The sequence below is a fragment of the Poromitra crassiceps genome (assembly GCF_964638095.1).
Source record: "Poromitra crassiceps genome assembly, chromosome: 14".
NCBI lineage: Eukaryota > Metazoa > Chordata > Actinopteri > Beryciformes > Melamphaidae > Poromitra > Poromitra crassiceps.
In genome coordinates this window covers 33,408,824-33,424,571 of record NC_139633.1, presented here as the reverse complement: position 1 = coordinate 33,424,571, position 15,748 = coordinate 33,408,824, and the positions used below count along the sequence as shown (strand labels likewise).

The 15,748-nt window shown below is 43.7% G+C and overlaps 1 protein-coding gene across 1 annotated transcript in view; it reads left to right on the top strand.

Annotated features, from left to right (window-relative positions):
• Positions 1–15,748, top strand: part of anapc1 (anaphase promoting complex subunit 1) — a gene marked incomplete at its 5' end in the record, with an annotated part of 254,294 nt that overhangs the window by 57,071 nt on the left and 181,475 nt on the right. The window contains 3 exons of the mRNA XM_083650747.1: positions 4,172–4,227; positions 4,957–5,088; positions 8,538–8,612. Coding sequence (XP_083506873.1) covers positions 4,172–4,227; positions 4,957–5,088; positions 8,538–8,612 — 263 coding nt within the window. The remainder of the gene's footprint in view (positions 1–4,171; positions 4,228–4,956; positions 5,089–8,537; positions 8,613–15,748) is intronic.

Below are 15,748 nucleotides of genomic sequence, written 5' to 3'. Positions count from 1 at the left end.
ATCAGGGGAGACAATGCAACATTTCACTCACAAAAAAAAAAAAAAAATACATTTTTAATTTTTTTTACATTTTTATTTTTATTTTCGAATTTCGATTAAAAGTCGACTTTGGCCAACAAATTTCGAATAGTGTTTTTGCTAGAAATGCCCATCCCTAATATCGACAATCATGTCGGTATCGGCCGATATTTGTCATTTTTCAGCGGTGCAGGTGCATCATCTATAAGTGACACGTGTGTCCGTTCGTAGCGCGGGATGTGGATGGGACGTCGGTAGGTGCACGAGATCTGTAGCCTCGCAGCATAGGCCGCTCCCCGGGCAGCACAGACAAAGACTCAGGCGTAGAGAGAGAGAGAGAGAGAGAGAGAGAGAGAGAGAGAGAGAGAGAGAGAGAGAGAGCGCATCTCGTCCCGAAGTCGATATCGGTTCAAAAGGCCGTTGAAACACACACACATGCTAGCCTCATGCTGAAGCTAGCCTCATGCTGAAGCGAGCCTCATGCTGAAGCTAGCCTCATGCTGAAGCTAGTCTCATGCTGAAGCTAGTCTCATGCTGAAGCTAGCCTCATGCTGAAGCTAGTCTCATGCTGAAGCTAGTCTCATGCTGAAGCTAGCCTCATGCTGAAGCTAGTCTCATGCTGAAGCTAGTCTCATGCTGAAGCTAGCCTCATGCTGAAGCTAGTCTCATGCTGAAGCTAGCCTCATGCTGAAGCTAGCCTCATGCTGAAGCTAGTCTCATGCTGAAGCTAGTCTCATGCTGAAGCTAGCCTCATGCTGAAGCTAGCCTCATGCTGAAGCTAGCCTCATGCTGAAGCTAGTCTCATGCTGAAGCTAGTCTCATGCTGAAGCTAGCCTCATGCTGAAGCTAGCCTCATGCTGAAGCTAGTCTCATGCTGAAGCTAGCCTCATGCTGAAGCTAGCCTCATGCTGAAGCTAGTCTCATGCTGAAGCTAGTCTCATGCTGAAGCTAGCCTCATGCTGAAGCTAGCCTCATGCTGAAGCTAGCCTCATGCTGAAGCTAGTCTCATGCTGAAGCTAGCCTCATGCTGAAGCTAGTCTCATGCTGAAGCTAGCCTCATGCTGAAGATAGCCTCATGCTGAAGCTAGTCTCATGCTGAAGCTAGTCTCATGCTGAAGCTAGTCTCATGCTGAAGCTAGTCTCATGCTGAAGATAGCCTCATGCTGAAGATAGTCTCATGCTGAAGCTAGTCTCATGCTGAAGCTAGCCTCATGCTGAAGCTAGCCTCATGCTGAAGCTAGTCTCATGCTGAAGCTAGCCTCATGCTGAAGCGAGCCTCATGCTGAAGCTAGTCTCATGCTGAAGCTAGTCTCATGCTGAAGCTAGCCTCATGCTGAAGCTAGCCTCATGCTGAAGCTAGTCTCATGCTGAAGCTAGTCTCATGCTGAAGCTAGCCTCATGCTGAAGCTAGTCTCATGCTGAAGCTAGTCTCATGCTGAAGATAGCCTCATGCTGAAGCTAGTCTCATGCTGAAGCTAGTCTCATGCTGAAGCTAGCCTCATGCTGAAGCTAGTCTCATGCTGAAGCTAGTCTCATGCTGAAGCTAGCCTCATGCTGAAGCTAGTCTCATGCTGAAGCTAGTCTCATGCTGAAGATAGCCTCATGCTGAAGCGAGTCTCATGCTGAAGCTAGCCTCATGCTGAAGCTAGTCTCATGCTGAAGATAGCCTCATGCTGAAGATAGCCTCATGCTGAAGCTAGTCTCATGCTGAAGCGAGTCTCATGCTGAAGCGAGCCTCATGCTGAAGCTAGTCTCATGCTGAAGCTAGCCTCATGCTGAAGCTAGTCTCATGCTGAAGCGAGTCTCATGCTGAAGCTAGCCTCATGCTGAAGCTAGTCTCATGCTGAAGCTAGTCTCATGCTGAAGCTAGCCTCATGCTGAAGCTAGTCTCATGCTGAAGCTAGTCTCATGCTGAAGATAGCCTCATGCTGAAGCTAGTCTCATGCTGAAGCTAGTCTCATGCTGAAGCTAGCCTCATGCTGAAGCTAGTCTCATGCTGAAGCTAGTCTCATGCTGAAGCTAGCCTCATGCTGAAGCTAGTCTCATGCTGAAGCTAGTCTCATGCTGAAGATAGCCTCATGCTGAAGCGAGTCTCATGCTGAAGCTAGCCTCATGCTGAAGCTAGTCTCATGCTGAAGATAGCCTCATGCTGAAGATAGCCTCATGCTGAAGCTAGTCTCATGCTGAAGCTAGTCTCATGCTGAAGCGAGCCTCATGCTGAAGCGAGCCTCATGCTGAAGCGAGCCTCATGCTGAAGCGAGTCTCATGCTGAAGCTAGTCTCATGCTGAAGCTAGTCTCATGCTGAAGCTAGTCTCATGCTGAAGCTAGCCTCATGCTGAAGCTAGTCTCATGCTGAAGCGAGCCTCATGCTGAAGCTAGTCTCATGCTGAAGCTAGTCTCATGCTGAAGCTAGCCTCATGCTGAAGCTAGCCTCATGCTGAAGCTAGTCTCATGCTGAAGCTAGTCTCATGCTGAAGCTAGCCTCATGCTGAAGCTAGCCTCATGCTGAAGCTAGCCTCATGCTGAAGCTAGTCTCATGCTGAAGCTAGTCTCATGCTGAAGCTAGTCTCATGCTGAAGCTAGCCTCATGCTGAAGCTAGCCTCATGCTGAAGCTAGCCTCATGCTGAAGCTAGCCTCATGCTGAAGCTAGTCTCATGCTGAAGCTAGTCTCATGCTGAAGCTAGCCTCATGCTGAAGCTAGCCTCATGCTGAAGCTAGTCTCATGCTGAAGCTAGTCTCATGCTGAAGCTAGTCTCATGCTGAAGCGAGCCTCATGCTGACGTTTCTACAGATACAATTGGCCATGTCTGTGGGTGGGAAGCCGGTGGGGTATGAGTCCTGCTCACTGCACTACGTCTTGCCGGTGAAACTCCTCACTATCAGAAGTGTGCAGGTGAAAAGGGAGTAGAAGGCAGAAGTGTGCAGGTGAGATGTTTAGAACTCTTCGTCGGGCTTGCAAAATCAACAGTTGACAAACTTTGGAAATGTCTACACTACAGCGACGGAGGCCATTGATCAAAGAAGCTGTCGTTTGGTGTCTTACCAGAAAAACTAACTGACAACCAATTTCTTGGGGATAATTAATATGCTTTGTAGCCACAATATATTTGAGTGTTTAGCCAATTAAGGCAGCTGTCAACTGCTGTATCCTCTCCTTTGTTTTAACTGCAGCTAATTTGTCTATTCAGACCTCAGAATCTGTTCTGACCGTGAACCTTCAAGTTCCTTCATCTCCTTCATATCCGCTCACCTTTTGTTTAAGTCTTCAGTGTCATTAAGGTGTGTCTGTGTGTGTGTGTGTGTGTGTGTGTGTCTCTGTGTGTGCGTGTGTCTCTGTGTGTGCGTGTGCATGTGTGTGTAACGCCCATTATTTAGTAATTGATCTCACAGATGAGACTTTCTCACTCTAATTAAATGGCATTTATCCACTTCTTCCCTGACCTTTCCCATTCCGCACATCCAATTTAGATCCGCCCGGCGACGGTGATTAAGAATCTGATTGGTCCGAGCTGTTGGGAAGACACTGGTGCTTTTTTTTTTTCTTTGCCTCTTTCGTTTTCCGCTATTGAGAGGAAGAGGCAGATGATCACAGTAACAGGAATGTCATCAGGAACACAGAACGTAATGGAAAAACTATTAAGACTATTAGAAATTCACGGAAGTTGTGCCATTGTTTGAATAGCGTTTTGGAAAAATAACTCTTCATATTTATTTTAACTGATTTAAAGAGTATTGTAGTAGTATTTATCTTATTATTATGTTGTTGGCCATTAATCCTAGTGCAGCGACCAGGGCACATACCCTTAATCTGGCTTCCCACCCGCAGACACGGCCAATTGTGTCTGTATGGACGGACGCCTGACCAAGCTGGAGGTAAACCGGGGGCTCGAACCTGCAGCCATCGTGTTGGTAGGCAAGGGACTAGATCACTACACCACCCGGTGCTCCAGTAGTTTCTTTATATATCAAAAAGAGCTTGTTGTTGGCCCCCTAAAAGATAGTGTGCAAAGCATTTTGGACCCTTTTGCTGATGTATTTCCCACTGTGTCACTTCTCAAAATAACCTCTCTCTTTCTCCACTCTGATCTGATTGGTCCTTCCTTTTCTCCACTCTGATCTGATTGGCCCTTCCTTTTCCTCCTCTCTTTCAGTGAGGAAGTGTCTTCAGGCGATTCGCTTCATCCTCCCCAAGGAAGCTGCCATGAAGGTTTGTTGAAGTGCGAGCTAATTGCAAAAACGGTACACCAAAACACCACATGTTTTAAGATCTCCAAAACTGAATTTAAGGCTGCGTTTAACCGTATTAAAGGACTTTTGAGGCCTTGAATTCACGTATTAAAATGTAAATTAGATAATTATTTATTCAACAGATGTGTGTCCATTTCCATTTATCGCATTGCTTTAGAGTGAGCGGCTTTAGCTCAGGAGGTAGAGCGGGTCGGCCAATGATGCAAGGGTTGGCGGTTCGATCCCCGCTCCCTCCCAGCTGCTGTCGTTGTGTCCTTGGGCAAGACACTTAACCCTCCTTGCTCCCGATGGTGTGTAGGCACCCTTGTAGACTACCTACTGATTGTAAAGCGCTTTGGATAAAAGCGCTATATAAATGCAGGCCATTTACCATTTACCATTTACCATTTATCGTCAGAAATATTTTCTGCTTCAAATGTAAAAACTGTTGTTGCGATATTGGGGAAACTAGTGGATTTTTCTGTTTCCATTTGACATTTATTTTCTTTTTCAGCTATACTGTATAACTGTTGATATGTATTGTGCTATGCTGTAGGTTTTTCAGCTATACTGTATAACTGTTGATATGTATTGTGCTATGCTGTAGGTTTTTCAGCTATACTGTATAACTGTTGATATGTATTGTGCTATGATGTAGGTTTTTCAGCTATACTGTATAACTGTTGATATGTATTGTGCTATGATGTAGGTGTTGGTGAAGTGGTATAACATGTACAACGCCCCCGGCGGGCTCAGCTCCCACGCAGAGTGGAACCTGTTTGTCACCTGTTTCATGACCCTGATGGGCTACAACACCGAGCGCCTGGCCTGGACTCGCAATGTGAGCCAACACACACAACATACAATATGTAGGATTTGAGAGAAATGTATTTATTTGCAGGGTAAAACCCCTTGAGATGTACCAACCATCTCGTTTTCGAGGGGGTCCTGACAGAGGACATAAAATACAACACAGTATACAATAGTACAACACAGTATACAATGAATAAACAGATATGGTTACAATTACAATAAGACAGAAAGGACAAAACAAACATTCACACACCATGCACACTCAAATAATCGGTATTATGACAGTAATTAGTGGAAAATAATAATAATAATTATAAATGAACAGGAGCAGTCTGTTGAGAGGTGAGTGATAAGAGCATTTTTAAATGAACCTAAATACTGTAGAGACTTTGGTAGTTGGTAGGTTGTTCCAGTCTCTAGGAGCCTTATGCTTAAATGCTTTTTTTCCTAGTTCTGAATGAATGAATGAATGAATGAATGAATGAATGAATGAATGAATGAATGAATGAAAAAATGTATTGGTCACCACCACCACCACCAACCATACACTTAGGTCATAACCAAAGGTTAGGGGCAGAAGCAAACGCTTATGTAAAGCCCCCCCTTTTCTTAAAATTAAAATAAGAAAATCATCATGTTCAGACATCTTGGACATTGTCCTTACTTGCCATCATATTAACAACAAAGGATTTCAAGTGAAATCTTTGGGACATGAAGAAGGAGGTGATTGTTATGTCTACTTACATTATCCACATTATCTCAAATGTTTGCAAACACGCTCAAACCTAGAGAAATCGTGTGTGTGTGTCAGGTGAGTCGCTTGTCGATGACGTCATCACAGAGCGCCGGCTGTTACCTGGATCTCCGGTCGATTCATGGACTATTTTCTTTTTCAAGTTACATCACCCCCACTTTTTATATGGTGGTGGTTTTTTGTTTTCTTTTAACTGGATGAAGGATTTTAGTCATCAGATGTCTGGATCTTAAGTTATTATTAGTTACGTTAGAGAAACCGAATAAACAGCTCGCCTCATTGAGGTCCTGTTTCTGCCGAACTGTTAAAAATCGTGTTTTTTGTCCGTTTTAAATAATTACCATTTGTTTTTGAGAGGAGGGGACCTCTACCATAATTCGGCTTGTGGTACGAGCCTCCTGAACGATGGACATTATCAAATCATTATGATTACGATTACGATTACGAAAACTTTATTGTCCACAAGTGGAAATTCGTCTTTGGTTCCACCGCAGACATGTCTCAAAAGATAAAACACAACAATACACATGACAAACACATGAAACACATGACAAACACATGAAACACATGAAACAATGTAATTATGACAAAGAACCTGGCTAGACATCCACAAATAACCACACATCCACAAAACAGTCAACACACATTCATCCACACCGATGCACAAAAGTAGGCTACACCTCCCAATGCAGGTCAAAATTACAAATCATAGGTCTACGACCTGTCCAATTCAAAAACAATTTAAAAAACATTCAGGAGAAGACCTGCTGTACAAAAAACCTCAGCAAAATAAGAAATTAAAACACCACCCTAAGCAGAATCTACCGCATCCTAGTTTTATTTATTGCCATGACAGCATCTGGGACAAAGGACTTCTTATAGATGTTCCTCTTTGCCATCGGTAGTCTGTAACGCTTCCCTGAGGGTCAAAGTTCAAATTCACTGAACAGTGGATGAGAGGGGTCCTTAATGATCCTCTCAGCTTTACTTCTAATTATTTCATCGTACAGACTACTTAGCTGCTTCTGTGGCTTCCCTAGGATCTTGGAGGCCATATTCACTATTCTCTGCAGCTTGTTTCTCCATTTAATGTTCAGATTGCCATACCACATAATCATATTAAAAGATGAAATACTTTCCACTAGGCTCTTATATACAGTTTCTAGAATGTTTTGGCTTACCCCAAAATTGTTGAGCTTGCGTAGCAAGTGGAGGCGTCGTGAACATTTTTTAAAGATGTGATCAGTATTTGCTTTAAAAGTAAGACTGCTGTCAATGTATGTTCCCAGATATTTAAAATCGTCAACCATCTCAATCGTTTGTCCATTGATGATTATTGGCTGCATTAAATTTTTATGGTTTTGTAAGATTAGCTCCTTAGTCTTTGAGACATTTATTTCTAAGGAGCTTGTTGAACACCAATTTTGAAGCCTCAAAACATGGTTAAAGTATAAATTCTCTCTCTCTGTGTCCCCCTCCTGCAGGAGAGCAACCAATGCCATATCATCTGCATACTTAAATAAACGAAAATATACATGATCAATAAGAAATTAATTTGTGTACACAGAGAAAAGAGGAGGCGAAAAACTTGTCATCATAACCTTTTAAACAAGCTGAGCACCTAGAAACGCGCTCCGCTAACATTAGCAACAGCGCGTCTAGCAGCCCCGTCCGCCGAACTCTGTTTGGGGAAACCGTGATAACGTGAAGCTGTTTTTATCTGTTGTAAGTACAGTTTGTTTTTTGGAGAGGAGGAGACGTCTGCGGTTATCTGATCCCGGTAAAAAAAAAAAAAAAACGTGTGAGCAACGAACACTGAAGGAATCCTAATCTAGATTCAAACGGCTCACATAATTCCACACTACTACACGACGACATAACACCCGTTGTCTTTGCTAGTTTCTAGCGCTCGAAATCTCCCTTTTTGTCTTTTAATTAGCACTGGGTCAGTACATCAAAAGACGTGTTTCAGCCACCCAGTGGCAATGAAAAGAAACACAGGGAGATTTTGAGTGCTAGAAACTAGCAATGACAACGCTTGCCCTTGCACCAGGCATAAGATGGGGCCCTGAGTCTCCTGTTGATTCTTTTTGAGTGTGTGACCCCTAGTGGCAGAAAATGACAGATTGTACGTTTAACCCATTGGTACCTGATGCAGCATTTGTGTGTGTATCCCTTACGTGGTTCGCGGTCTCAACCCACTTTGTATCTTTGTATCACTTTCAAGCCACTTTGTATCATTACAATGTCAGTAATATAATACGCAGATAGACATGTTTTCCTGTGGCGAGAGCTCTGCAGTTAATTCCAGGCACTTCCGTATCAGAATGACGTCTAAAGGCGTCATTGTGGACATTCTGGACGCGGAAGTGAACAGATGTTGCTCGAGGGCGGCTGTTATTGGTTTCAATTTTTTTCTAAATGCGCACATGCACGGAGAATCGTAACGAGCCGTAATGACTCAGACCAGCTGGCGGGGGCGGAGTTTCTGCAGGCAGACAGACGGATATTTCCCCGTGTGGAAAGCACATGGAGAAGGTAAGCACGGTCCATCTGCTTATATTATTACTGAGACTATACCGAGATTATAATGATACAAAGTGGGTTGAAAATCGGCAAAGCCTCCCTTTAAACGCCCGCTATTCTAAACCTACAGAGAGCTCCTAATAATATACAGTAGCTTCTCATGTGACCAATCCACCTGTCTTCTTGACCCCCCACAGCTCCACTTTGAAGTGCCTCTCTCTCCAGTGATTGCAGCCAAGAAGGCCCGTCCCTCCGACGGCGGCTCTGATGAGGTGGGTCATTACTGCGTTACCCGTCAGGACGTTTGCTGGCATGATTAGCACAGTAGCATGATTAGCACAGTAGCATGATTAGCACAGTAGCATGATTAGCACAGTAGCATGATTAGCACAGTAGCATCACTCGTCCGAAATGACTTGTAGACGCGCAGACGCGCGCTCTCTGAAGAGACTGCAGCGAGTGTGCGGCGTAATTGGCATTTAGAGTCAAAAAGGAGATGTACCTCAACCAGGAGGGGGATGAACACTCGAAATTGTTCGGAAATGATTCGGAAATTGTTGTGTTTACGCATTTGCCATCATCTCAGCTAGTAAATGTAGGCACCCTTGAAGAAATAATAACCAGATAATACACTTTCTAATCGCAGGACATCATGGAAATGATGTCTACCGACGGATTTCCACCCAAAATTGCTTGTTCCGTCATAGTCAGTTTTTTTTAACCACTATATCCTGTTAACCATTACTAGCACAATACCCATGCAGTGTATCAAGTGTGATGTGCGTCCCACAGCGGCAATGGCCACCGCAAATTGGGACATTAATGGGCCCTAATTACCGAATTAAAAGTTGCTGCGTGACCTGCGATTGGTCAGTTCAGTTTCTCTGTTTACTCTCGCGCTGCAGCCTTCTCTCTGTTGTCTCTGTCGGGGGTGGGGCCGAGTTAGACGCACACAAATGCACATTTCCTCACAAAGTCACTCCCATCATCTGACACTCCCCACTCCACTCTTTCAGGTCCATCCAATAAATTACCATCTTAATCCAGACCCAGAACCAAACAAAATGATGGTAGAAAAATGCATACAATATACAATATGAACAAGCATGGGGTCGTAATTTAAAACAAATTTCCTGCATTTCTACACCAGCTACCTAACCTCTTGAGAGAAGAGGAGAGAGGGAGAGACGCTGGCCGAGGGGGGGGGGAGATGGGTAGCGGACTATCGCAGCCGGTGCACATTGCCTCTAAGGGTATGTGTCAGGGTCGCTGCACTAGTGCCTGCGCTGCCCGGTTGGGGCCTGTTCAGCAGGGAGGGGAACTGGGAGGAATACTATGTCCATTCAGAACTATAATTATATTATAGTATTACTGTATGTATATCATATATATATTAGGGATGTCACGATATTTCGTCCCACGAAATTGCGCGATATCAAAACGTGATGATATCGTGGAGATGAAAAACTATATCCAGAGAAAAAGAACCTCTGAACATGCTGCACTGACGGGCCGGCACTGATCTGTATTCTCTCTTTATCTTTGTCATTACTTTGCTTGAAATGGGGACTAAACCGGCGTTCATTAAATAACCCACAAGATTAAATGTGCTATTTAGAAACGAATGCATTGCTGGCAAAGTTTGCGCAACACTTATTCACGTTTCCCCGTGCGGTTATCCCCATGCGGACCGCATGTTTCAGTGGATGACAGCAGCGCACTGGCTGTGTGTCTGCCTCTGCCTGCACGGACGGACACTCTGACAGGGAGACCCCGCCGGTCCGTGGCAGGCGAGATGTCTCCCCTCATCTCTAAAGACTAGACCTACAGTAGTCTGAAATTAACTAGTTTGTGCCATTGTTTCCACGGGCACAACATGTCGGGTAAGCAGTTAATAGTATAGCCTACAAATTAATCTCGCTCTGAATGTGTCTAATGTGCGCATAATAGGCTATCTGTCATTAGGCGATGCAGCTCTGTAGTCTACTCCCGAAACAATTTCTAATTGTAGCCTACGTTACGCTTACCATGTCTAATTGTACGAGTAACGTTAACTTGATACGTTTCAATCATCAATTAACGCTCCGCAACGCTCAACATACAGTGCAGTCAGAGAATTCATTGAAGATTAATCATCCTCTTAAGAGGATGACAATTAAATATGAAGATAGTAGCCTACACAATACACAGCTCGTTGCCTGCATAAGTTATTTAAGATATAGATTGTATAGTTTATTTTTCTTTTAGACCTACCATGCAACAAACGTTTAGTTTGTGGCAGTGTGACACATTATGCAATATAAGCCTTATCTTCCACGTTGTTTTCTAGTTAGGCTATTATAACAATTTCCAACAACAGCATTGCATTTTGTGTATTTCAAATAAGACTATTTTTCCAGTCATATATTTTCATTATTCAAGTTTTGTAAAAAATGAATAAATATCGTATCGTATTGTTATCGTGAACCCAATATCGTGTATCGTATCGTATCGTGAACTGAGGGTATCGTGACACCCCTAATATATATATATATATATATATATATATATATAGTATGTATAATAATTATAAGCAACACAATGACGGAATGTAGGACTATGGGTTTCGTACACTTCTAAAATCGTATCAGATTGTGTCTGTTTATGGGTCCTTGACGTGAGAACCATACCGTTATAAATAAACGGATACATGTGAATGAGTCATGGGAAGGTGATGACTAACAGCTGTGGCGACCATCTAACTTACCCAATAACATCAGGTGAAAACGGCAATCTCACCGACAGAAATAGGCTCACTTATTTAAAATTATAATTGGATTCTTTACTGCAATCAAGGACACATCCGGTCATGCCACAGACGGATTGGGAGGCGGAGAGATCCACATTTTCATAGCAACTGAGGTGAGGGTTGAGAGTTCTCCCAGGTCTCCCGTGTCATTAACTGAGGTGAGGGTTGAGAGTTCTCCCAGGTCTCCCGTGTCATTAACTGAGGTGAGGGTTGAGAGTTCTCCCAGGTCTCCCGTGTCATTAACTGAGGTGAGGGCTGAGAGTTCTCCCAGGTCTCCCGTGTCATTAACTGAGGTGAGGGTTGAGAGTTCTCCCAGGTCTCCCGTGTCATTAACTGAGGTGAGGGCTGAGAGTTCTCCCAGGTCTCCCGTGTCCCAGGTCTCCCAGGTCTCCCGTGTCCCAGGTCTCCCGTGTCATTAACTGAGGTGAGGGCTGAGAGTTCTCCCAGGTCTCCCGTGTCATTAACTGAGGTGAGGGTTGAGAGTTCTCCCAGGTCTCCCGTGTCATTAACTGAGGTGAGGGTTGAGAGTTCTCCCAGGTCTCCCGTGTCATTAACTGAGGTGAGGGCTGAGAGTTCTCCCAGGTCTCCCGTGTCATTAACTGAGGTGAGGGTTGAGAGTTCTCCCAGGTCTCCCGTGTCATTAACTGAGGTGAGGGTTGAGAGTTCTCCCAGGTCTCCCGTGTCCCAGGTCTCCCAGGTCTCCCGTGTCATTTGGACAGGATTGGTGCGGGTGTCGGAAAGCCCCCCGTTGACCCCTTTGCTGTGGCCTCTCTGACCTGCTGTGCTCTCAAACCACAATTCACTCACATGACAATTGTAATTTCCCTCCTTCAACAGTGAGTCATTGGCTCACAAGCCATCATTTAGGCCATGTTTAGACGACAACCGTCTCTGCATAAAACGGCAAACTATCGTTGCCGTCCTCACCTTTTATTTCGCATTTACACACAGCTGGTGTGATAAGGATTTGCGTGCAGAGTGCAGACTGTCAGGCTGACTGAGCCGCAAAGTGTCAAGTGAGCCAGAATAACATTGAAACTTCTGGTTAAAACCTTCACAATAATGGTAATTAAATAAACTAATACTCTTATTGATGCATGTCGCAACGTTTTTTGTGTGTGATCCGAAATACACGGAAGACATATAGAACACAGACAACTAAAAGTCCATTTTAACACACAGTGAGTCGACGACACTGATTTTTATTTACCCAGTTATAAAATACGTCTTTTATTTTGAAGGTAAAAACGCCTAGCTTCCCCTATTCTGTCTGTTTCTAACGGGCGTGATTTAGCTTTGTGATTAAAGTTTTTAAATGCATTTCCCACGCGTCTGACACAGCAGTCGCAAATGGTAGCCTAATAAACTGCTCCAGATCATGCTCCAGATTGGATTACCGAATAAAAACCCAGTAAAGCAACATAAAAAAGAGCTGAGCACAATTGGGACTTCACTTGAGGAAATGGATTGCAGACAGTGAGTTGTTGTCAATTATTCAATGCAGGAGACAGTGATTAATAGGCTATGTGTGACGTTAGTAGGGGGGACTTAACGCAGATTATGTGTTTTTAGCAAATCGTTATCACGTTTGTTGAATGTCAATGCGAGTCATTCTGCCTGTGCCATAAGGCTGTATTGGGCTAGTTCAATGTTCCTATTGTCTACCATTGTGTAACATGGTGAAGGGGGTGAAGGTGTCATCACCTGAACATTGTTTCTCCACTTTACACAGCGACAGTAAGGGGCAGCGTTTTCAAGAATTCCACTCTGGGACCTGTTTTCAGATTTTGGCGTTTTCACCCCCCAATAACGCCGTCGCCGTGTAAAAGGAAGGCACTAACGCTCAAAAAGTTTGACGTTTTATGCAGGGAGCGTCCCCGTGTAAACAGGGCCTTAGACAATAGCAGTTTTCTTGGTATAAATTAAAATGATTTCTTCTGTGATTCGTCTAAGACCTAGTCCACACGTAGTAGGTTTTTCCCGCTAGTGCTTACAATGTCCAGCTGGGTGAAAATGGTAGCCAGTCTGGATAACTACTACTAATAACTACAGTCTCTGTGCGTCTTGGTGGCTCACCTGGTAGCACGCATATGACGAAGGCTCGGTCCTCCGCACGGCCGACGCGGGTTCGAATCCGACCCAAGTTCCTTTGCCACCTTTCATCCCCTCTCTCTCTCCCCACCTTTCCTGTCTGCCTACTGTCCTAACTAAATGAAAGGCAAAAATGCCCCAAAAATAATCTAAAAAAACCAACCAAACAAAAAAAAGTCTCTGCTCACAGTGGAGGGAGGGGGGCTGCGCTGTCTATGGGACGTGCTGTGACCTGATTCAACACTGCCCAGCTGGGAAACTAGAGGCCATCTCACGAAGTGACGCCTTTGAGTTACGCACAATACGAGGGATCAGCCGAGCAGCATTTTGGTCAACAAACCGCGTCACTGGGTGGCAACGGCAATGGAACCCTAAGGAGCCCAAGTGGTGCGTTACGTGAGTGTCTGACTAGCCGGCTAACTCTGTTTACATTTAAAAAACTGCGACAGTTTACACAACTTTAACACAACATGCATATATTATACATCAAACTCTTGAGTTAAATCTGCTCTCGCTCAAAATGTCAAAATATAAGCGGTGTGATGTATAGTTTTTGAGATATTAACGTTTGTTTGGCACAACTCATACTAGTTAACTGCCGGGGGCTTCCGCATTTCTGGGTGGCAAGTGATGTCACGCTGATTCGTCTTGTTTACAGCACGGTAATATTGGTTATTGTGACAGTAAGAAAGTAACCCTTTGAAAGCCCTATCAGAGCTGAGCTGGCCCTTCCAAACGATCTCAAGTGTTAAATTAATTCAGATGAGTGTGGACTGACATCAACATTGGCCAAGTCTTGATTTTAAAGGATCACCTTGCTGATTTTCAAATGTTCACCTTCCCTCTGTGATGCCTGCAGCTGGGTGTGTTTTTATTAGAGCAGGTGATGTGTGTTTTCATTACAGCAGGTGGCGTGTGTTTTCATTACAGCAGGTGATGTGTGTTTTTATTAGAGCATGTGACGTGTGTTTTTATTAGAGCAGGTGATGTGTGTTTTCATTACAGCAGGTGATGTGTGTTTTCATTAGAGCAGGTGATGTGTGTTTTCATTAGAGCAGGTGATGTGTGTTTTCATTAGAGCAGGTGATGTGTGTTTTCATTAGAGCAGGTTGATGTGTGTTTTCATTAGAGCAGGTTGATGTGTGTTTTCATTAGAGCAGGTGATGTCTGTTTTCATTAGAGCAGGTTGATGTGTGTTTTCATTACAGCAGGTTGATGTGTGTTTTCATTACAGCAGGTGATGTCTGTTTTCATTAGAGCAGGTGATGTGTGTTTTCATTACAGCAGGTGATGTGTGTTTTCATTAGAGCAGGTGATGTGTGTTTTCATTAGAGCAGGTGATGTGTGTTTTCATTAGAGCAGGTTGATGTGTGTTTTCATTACAGCAGGTGATGTGTGTTTTCATTAGAGCAGGTTGATGTGTGTTTTCATTAGAGCAGGTGATGTGTGTTTTCATTAGAGCAGGTGATGTGTGTTTTCATTAGAGCAGGTTGATGTGTGTTTTCATTACAGCAGGTGATGTGTGTTTTCATTAGAGCAGGTGATGTGTGTTTTCATTAGAGCAGGTGATGTGTGTTTTCATTACAGCAGGTGATGTGTGTTTTCATTAGAGCAGGTGATGTGTGTTTTTATTAGAGCAGGTTGATGTGTGTTTTCATTACAGCAGGTGATGTGTGTTTTCATTAGAGCAGGTTGATGTGTGTTTTCATTACAGCAGGTGATGTGTGTTTTCATTAGAGCAGGTTGATGTGTGTTTTCATTAGAGCAGGTGACGTGTGTTTTCATTAGAGCAGGTGATGTGTGTTTTCATTACAGCAGGTGATGTGTGTTTTCATTAGAGCAGGTTGATGTGTGTTTTCATTAGAGCAGGTTGATGTGTGTTTTCATTAGAGCAGGTGACGTGTGTTTTCATTAGAGCAGGTGTATGTGTGTTTTCATTAGAGCAGGTGATGTGTGTTTTCATTAGAGCAGGTGATGTGTGTTTTCATTAGAGCAGGTTGATGTGTGTTTTCATTAGAGCAGGTTGATGTGTGTTTTCATTACAGCAGGTGATGTGTGTTTTCATTAGAGCAGGTGATGTGTGTTTTCATTAGAGCAGGTTGATGTGTGTTTTCATTAGAGCAGGTGATGTGTGTTTTCATTAGAGCAGGTGATGTGCGTTTTCATTAGAGCAGGTGATGTGTGTTTTCATTAGAGCAGGTGATGTGTGTTTTCATTAGAGCAGGTTGATGTGTGTTTTCATTAGAGCAGGTGACGTGTGTTTTCATTAGAGCAGGTGATGTGTGTTTTCATTAGAGCAGGTTGATGTGTGTTTTCATTAGAGCAGGTTGGTGTGTGTTTTCATTAGAGCAGGTGTATGTGTGTTTTCATTAGAGCAGGTGATGTGTGTTTTCATTAGAGCAGGTGATGTGTGTTTTCATTAGAGCAGGTGATGTGTGTTTTCATTAGAGCAGGTGACGTGTGTTTTCATTAGAGCAGGTGACGTGTGTTTTCATTAGAGCAGGTTGATGTGTGTTTTCATTAGAGCAG